Raw genomic sequence first — 8,031 nt, forward strand, 5'->3', positions numbered from 1 at the left:
CTTTTGCGTATGTTAGCCACTATATATGCTAGTCGCTTGCTGCAGCTCCACCTCATACATTTACCTACCTATAAGCTTAAATAGTCTTGATCGCGAGGGTGTGAGATTGTTGAGTCCCCGTGACTCACAGATACTTCCAAAACCAGCTTGCAGGTGCCGATGAGTCCGTGCAGATGACGCAACCAAGCTCAGGAGGAGGTCAATGAAGATCTTGTCCTTTGTGTTGTTTCGTTCTAGTTGATCAGTAGTGGAGCCCAGTTGGGGTCGATCGGGGATCTGTGTAGCATTTGGGGTAGTCTTTTTTTATTTTGGTTCCGTAGTCGGACCATGATTGTATTTGCATGATGTAATGCTTTATTCATGTAATTGTGTGAAGTGGCGATTGTAAGCCAACTATGTACCTCTTTCCCTTATGTATTACATGGGTTGTGTGAAGATTACCTCACTTGCGACATTGCTTTCAATGCGGTTATGCCTCTAAGTCGTGCTTCGACACGTGGGTGATATAGCTGGATCGAGGGCATTATACGTGCATGGCTAATGATTTGTTGTTGTGTGTTCTAGGCACCCCCATCCCCACATATATATAGGTGGGAGGGGAGGAGAGGCAGCCATGGGGCACCCTAAGTAGCAGGAATCCTACTTAGGGTCCGCCCAATTCGGCCTCCCCCCTTTCCTTATTTCCGGAGGGGGAAAATGGCAGAGGAAGGAGAGAAGGAAAGGGGGGCCAAACCCCCTATTTCCCTTCTCCAATTCATCCTCCTTCCTTGGGGGGGCACCCCTTGTGGGCTGGTGCGCCCCCCTCCTATGGCCCATATCTTTCCTCCGGGGGTTCCGGTAACCCTCCCAGTACTCCGATAAGTACCCGATACTATCCGGTGTCCGAATACTATCATCCTATATATCAATCTTTATCTCTCGACCTTTTCGAGACTCCTTGTCATGTCCGTGATCTCATTCCGGACTCTAAACAACATTCGGTCACCAAATCACATAACTCATATAATACTAAATCGTCATCGAACGTTAAGCGTGCAGACCCTACGGGTTTGAGAACTATGTAGACATGACCGTGATACCTCCCCGGTCAATAAGAAATAGTGGAACCTAGATGCTCATATTGGCTCCTACATATTCTATGAAGATCTTTATCGGTCGAACTGTTATGACAACATACGTTATTTCCTTTCTCATCGTTATGTTACTTGCCCAAGATTCGATCGTCGGTATCCACATACCTAGTTCAATCTCATTACCGGCAAGTCTCTTTACTCGTTCTGTAATGCATCATCTTGTAACTAACTCATTAGTCACTTTGCTTGCAAGGCTTCTTATGATGTGCATTACCGAGAGGGCCCAGAGATACCTCTCCGATACTCGGAGTGACAAATCATAATCTCGATCTATGCCAACCCAACAAACACCTTTGGAGATATCTGTAGAGCATATTTATAATCACCTAGTTATGTTGTGACATTTGATAGCACACAAGGTATTCCTCCGGTGTCCGGGAGTTGCATAATCTCATCGTCAAAGGAATATGTATTTGACATGAAGAAAGCAATAGTAATAAAACTGAACGATCAATATGCTAAGGTAACGGATGGGTCATGTCCATCACATCATTCTCCTAATGATGTGATCCCGTTATCAAATGACAACTCATGTCCATGGTTAGGAAACCTTAACCATCTTTAATCAACGAGCTAGTCAAGTAGAGGCTCACTAGGAACACAATGTTTGTCTATGTATCCACATATGTATTAAGGTTTCCGATCAATACAATTCTAGCATGAATAATAAACCTTTATCATGAATAAGGAAATATAAAATTACAACTTTATTATTGCCTTTAGGGCATATTTCCTTCAAGGAAAGCTTTATTGATGACATTGGGGTTTTGTGACATCTTGTTCTGATCGTTGAACACAAACAAAGTATGCGAAGTTGCAGCTATGGCGAACTTTAAGCTAAATAAAACCCAAGTCTAAAGCGATGCCCTAAGGGCTGTATTTATAGGGAGACAGAGAGGAATTTTGTCCACCCTTGCCAAGGTGGGACTAAATTCTGTCCAAAGTCATTTTCCCTATTAACACAGACTCTAAAAACTGCCTATTAAGTGTATTTCAAAAATACATGGGCCTGGGCCAAAAATAATGTGGCGCAGCACCAATAATAAGATATGGATGAAAATTATGAAAGGTCATCGTTTATATTTCGTCCATCTTCCTGATGTCGTCATGGTGGCTTCAAAGTGCAGAAATATCCACCGGCATCTCTGTCTTGTTCTCTTCGCATGCGCCTTTATCTCCATTCTTGATCATACTCCAATGTTCATCCTTCTTGTCCATGCTAGGTCCTTTAATTGTAAGCAAGACAAATGTATCTAACTTAGGCAACATCATATTTTCATGAAAGAAACATTACGAAGAAATGAAAGTACTTGATAATTTAACTGGCATGCATGAGCTCTAGTAATGAGTCCAATAGGTATAGTAGCAGGGGTTGTGGGTGTAATGTGGTAGCCAGGTCCGCATCATGACATCAGCTTCTTCATCACTTGGCTTCTCAAGTGTGAATGTCATTGTTTCCTTTAGAGCTGAGGCTTTGCTTGCCTTTGACAGTGGCACATTCCTGACAACAGTCATTTCCTTAGCACTTGGCCTAGTACTAGCAGAAGTACTATATTCCTTCCTGAGAACTGCCTTCTTATTTGATGTGGCCTCACTAGATACAAAGTCTTCATCCTCATCGTCCGAGTTTCTCTTCTTTTTAGTTCTCGTGGCAGTCGTTGGTAGATTTGGAGAGCTCCTAATGCCCTCATAGTAGCTCTCATTAGGACTAGAACCCTCACTGAGATCAACATTCTATTATGACTGTTACTAGCACTTGATATCTTGCAGACAGGCCCTATGAATAGATGGGTATGAGCAGAGTAGATGAGTTATCATAAAAAACAGATAGTTTTTCAAAAAAATTGAGTTCAAACTTTAGTTCTAGGTTTACACAGAATGCATTTCAGAGCTACCGAATTGGTCATTTCGGTGAACCAAAGCACTCCATTTCAATTGGACCGAGATGTGACTTTTTTGCTTTTATTTTTTCACTTGAATTGTTGTGTCTGACCCCTACGGCATGGCGTGCTCTTTTCTATGCGACCCAAGCAGATCAGTGCGGGCTGGGGAAGAGTTCACACGGGGGCTGGGGTGGGAGCTTTTGGCGGGACGTGGTAACGCTGGGAGGTTTTCTTTTTTTTGCGAATAAACGCTGGGAGGGTTAAACTTTCCTTTTTCAGATGGAGACAAGACCGAACGTAGATACTTTCCTAAAACGTCCGGCCGCTAGGTCGTGCTAGGCAGCAAGCGGCCGCTGCCTAGCAGCGTCCGCACTGCCAGTGGCGCGTGCCTTCCACGCAGCCTACGAACTCGATCCAAAACAATGACGGCGCCAATTTATTTACGCGTGGAAGCAGTAGCGTGTGTCTTCCAACCATGGTTAGTCGCAAAGTTGCAATCCGAATCATCGCCAATACGAGACGAGACCGGTAGCGATGTGGTTTTCCAACTCTCAAGAAACCGAGTCGCCGTCATGTATAAATGGCCGGACTCCCTCCCTGCATCATTTGCAATCACGTACCACCCTCCAAGAGTTCGAGACCCCTTTCTCCCCCTCGCTCAAGCGATGGCTGTCATGGATCCCTTCACCGCCGACCTACTTTCGGGTCCTTCCCTCCCCGGCGCCTTCTCATGCGCCGCCGACCACCGCATGGAGTTTGACGACGCCTACCTCCGGGCGATCGGCGCACTCCCTCCTCTTCCGACTGTCCACCTCGCTCCCCCCCACCTCCACCACGCCGCGCTCAAAGATTCCGTGGAGCTCCCGGCGACGCTGTATGCCGCCACAGTCGACGCCCATCTTTTTCCCCCGCCGTTCGAGGTGCCCTTGCCGTCCCTGCTTCCGGACCGCGTCGTCCCGGACTCCAAGAACACGGCGGCACGCCCGCATCTGTCCGGCTTCGAATTCGCTCCCACGCCCGCCGATCACGCCGCCGCACTCGAATGTTCCGTGGAGCTCCCGGCGACGTGCCAGCTGTACGCCGCCGCACTCGACGCCCATCTTTTTCACCCATCCTTGGAGGTGCCCGCACCGTCCCTGCTCCCGGACCGCGTCGTCCCGGACTGCAAGAACTCGGCCACGCGTCCGCGGCTCTCCGACTACGACATTGACATCGACTTCAACCTCCGGGAGATGGAGAAGAACGTCGAGGAGCGGCCTTCGCCGGACTACCTGAACACGGTGCAGGGAGATCGGATGAGCCCATCGATGCGTGCCACCCTCGTCTTCTGGATGGACGACTTCACCCGGCACTACGACCTGGCCCCTGGCACGCTTCACCGCGCCGTCTCCTACGTCGACCGCGTCCTGTCGGCGCGAACCTTGTCTACAGCTCGCACGGACATGGAGTATGAGCTCTGTCTCCTGGGCGCCACGGCCGTCTTCACCGCCGCCAAATACGAGGAGCGGGGCACCAGATTCAAGGTGAACGCCGCGAAAATTGCCGACGACTGTGGGTTCGCCACCAGCAAGGAGGTGACCGACATGGAGTGCAAGATGTTTTTTTTTTTTTTTTTTTGCGGGAATGGAGTGCAAGATGTTGGCGGCGCTCCGGTACGAGCTCAGCGGACCAACGGCCTACACGTTCGTGGACCACTTCACCAGGTACAACAACGGAGAGCGCGAGCTGGAGGTTCAGAGGTTGGCGCATCAGCTCGCCGAAACATCGCTGGTGGACTACAGATGCCTGCAGCTCATGCCGTCCGCCGTGGCGGCGTCGGCGGTCTTTCTCGCCAGGCTGATCTTGAACCCAATGGCCAGCCAGGTGCAGAAGTGGAACAGGGAATTCACGAAGCTGACAGGGTACAAGCCCACAGACCTCATCCTTGGCATTCAGTCCTTGTACATGATGAATCCCGATCCTCGCTTCGTGATCTTGCCAGAGTTCTTGTAAGAATGAAATGGAAGATTTAGGCTATCATAGCCAGCCCAGTTCTATAGTTCAGGAAACTTACATCGGTGTCAACATATACACATATATGTATGTAGTATCTGGCCTCATTCCCTCCTTGTCAAAGATGTTGTTGAAGAATCACATTCTCCTTGAGGTGGTCAAAAAAAAATGGTTGATGCAGATATGGTTGTTGTTGTTGTTGTTCAACCGTTGTTTTGATCGCTTCGGATTTTCTTTTTTTCTCGCTTAGGCATAGCTTTGGTTTTCTATGACTTTACTCGTGTTTTTTATGTTTGTGTTGTTGTTGGCTGTGTGCATCATAATTATGCCGAGAGACCGAGTGTACGTTCATTGTAATTGTATTTATTTGATACTCATTTTGAGTCAATAAAATTCATGAATGTACGTGGTATCTCCAATACGGTATTTCTTAGTATTTTTAAAAAATGTCTCAATCTTTTTTTCCTAAACCAAGCCAAGAAAAATTGTAGTTTTTACAAACTTACACTTATGAATTACCCACATGTTGGAATACTAGAATACTAAGGTTTTAGATTACCGCGGTTTCAAAAAACTGTCTGTCAGTGAGTAGGGATACCCACTCCGAGAGAGGTATGCTACAAACGCATCTCGGCTTGTTCATCGGCCTTAGTGCCTAAGAGCTGCCGAGTCATGCCCGATGCGTCTGAATAGGCATTCGTAAGAGTTAATGGCGAGATCACTACTTTAGGAATTCTACAGTAACGGAAGATTTGTACCCCATGACTAGATGACCATGATAGTATTGTATCACTTGAAGATAGATACCAAATGATTGACTTGGGACTAACTATAAGGGTACTACATCCGCTAAAAGGCAAAATGGAAGCTCTTTCTTGTACCCTAGTTCGGTGGATAGAAAACACCATTTCACAGAGAATCGCCCAAAATACATTTTCCGCTGCCGCAAGTTTCTGTTCTTCAGAGATCCCATCTGGAGACCTTTTCCAGTACTCTGCCGGAGGGGGATTCGATCACCGAGGGCCTCTACATCAACCTTGTTGCCCTTCCAATGATGTGTGAGTAGTTTACCACAAACCTACGAGCCCATAGCTAGTTGCTAGATGGCTTCTCTTTCTTTGATCTTCAATACAATGTTCTCCTCGATGTTCTTGAGATCTATTTGATGTAATCTTTTTTTTGCGGTGTGCTTGTTGGGATCCGATGAATTGTGGGTTTATGATCAGATTATCCATCAATATTATTTAAGTCTTCTCTGAACTCTTTTATGCATGATTGGTATAGCTTTGTATTTCTCACCGATCTATCTATTTGGTTTGGCCAACTAGATGGATTTATCTCGCAATGAGAGAGGTGCATTGTGATGGATTCGATCTTGCGTTGCTCAATCCCAGTGACAGAAAAAGACATGACACGTACTTGTATCATTGCCACTAAGCATAAAAAGATGGGGTTTATTCATATTAATTGGGTTTACTTTGTCTACATCATGTCATATTGCTTAAGGCGTTACTCTGTTCTTTATGAACTTAATACTCTAGATGCATGCTGGATAGCGGTCGATGTGTGGAGTAATAATAGTAGATGCAGGTAGGAGTCGGTCTACTTGTCTCGGACGTCATGCATATATACACGATCATTGCCTTGGATATCGTCATAACTATGCATTTTTCTATCAATTGCCCAACAAATAATTTGTTTACTCATAGTATGCTTTTTATTCAAGAGAGAAGCCTCTAGTGAAAACTATGGCCCCGGGGTCTATCTTTATCATATATAAAATCCAAAAATACTTTGTTGCAATTTATTTACTTTTTTGTGTTCATGTTTATCTATCTATCACTACGAGATTTGATCCTTGCAATTAACCGCCAAGGGATTGACAACCCCTTGTTTGTGTTTGGTGCAAGTATTTGTTATTTTGTGTGTAGGTGTTGTTCATGAGATCTTGCGTGGTTCTCCTACTGGATTGATAACATTGGTTCTTAACTGAGAGAAATACTTATCTCTACTGTACTGCGTCATCCTCTCCTCTTCGAGGAAATCCCAACGCAGCTCACAAGTAGCACGTATTGAGTTAGTAGGTTAGTTCCCCAAAATGATATAAATTTCATATAAAGCATTCAAGATTGATAGTATAATAGCATGAAACAACTAAAAAATTGTAGATATTTTGGATACATATAAGCATCCCCAAGCTTAATTCATGCATGTCTATCATGTAATCTTTTACAATATGAATATTGAGAAATGATGAAGTATTTGATAACAACATAATAATATCCATGAATACTTGAACATAATCATTACTCTTCAAAATATATGATACTTAACAAATGTTATCCCTACTCAATGGACTATGTATGCATGGCATGACTCCGCCTTCATCACATAAATATAAATCATGAGCACCCCGGTGTCAAACCATGATATTGTGTCAGATGAAAATGTTTTATATATGAAAGTTGCTCAGAAAAATACAATGAATCCGAATACGCAGTCCGTTCATCTGTCACATGCCCCTAGCATGCTGAACATGGAACTTTCCCCCTCTTTTCCTTTGTCCGAAAAAGCCAAACAATGGAAAACCCTCCGGATGTTTTTCCCCTCCGTCTACAACGTGTAGTACTACAATAGAACGCCCCTAGCATGCTTATCATCATGTCATGCTTAGTGTTGCACTTTATTCCTTGTATTTACTGTTTCCTCCCCTCCTCTCTCCGGTAGACCCCAAGACCGATGATGCCCCCATGATCGACTACGTCACCAACGACCCTTCTTTTGCAGCAAAGCTTCCAGGCAAGCAAACCCCCCTTGAGCATTCCGATATCGCCCATCTATTTCCCTCTCATGCTTGCATTAGAACTGCTACTGTTTTTGTATGATCCTACTATGATTCATAGCCTGTTTTTGTTACCTGCTTTCATACCTTACCTGCTTATTCTAAAACCGCTTAGGATAGGTTGGTTAGTGATCCAACAGTGACCCCCACCTTGTCCCAGTTGCCCCTGCTTTATGTTCGA

General features: G+C 45.2%; 1 protein-coding gene across 1 annotated transcript; it reads left to right on the plus strand.

Annotated features, from left to right (window-relative positions):
• The first annotated feature begins 3,654 nt into the window (after window positions 1-3,654).
• On the plus strand, window positions 3,655-5,008 carry LOC123130670 (putative cyclin-F2-1). Its single transcript, XM_044550501.1, has 2 exons — window positions 3,655-4,617; window positions 4,658-5,008. Exons 1-2 carry the CDS (start codon window positions 3,682-3,684, stop codon window positions 5,006-5,008), a joined length of 1,287 nt encoding a protein of 428 aa, XP_044406436.1. The 5' UTR covers window positions 3,655-3,681.
• The last annotated feature ends 3,023 nt before the right edge of the window (window positions 5,009-8,031 follow it).

Source organism: Triticum aestivum, chromosome 6A, assembly GCF_018294505.1.
Source record: "Triticum aestivum cultivar Chinese Spring chromosome 6A, IWGSC CS RefSeq v2.1, whole genome shotgun sequence".
Classification (NCBI taxonomy): Eukaryota; Viridiplantae; Streptophyta; class Magnoliopsida; order Poales; family Poaceae; genus Triticum; species Triticum aestivum.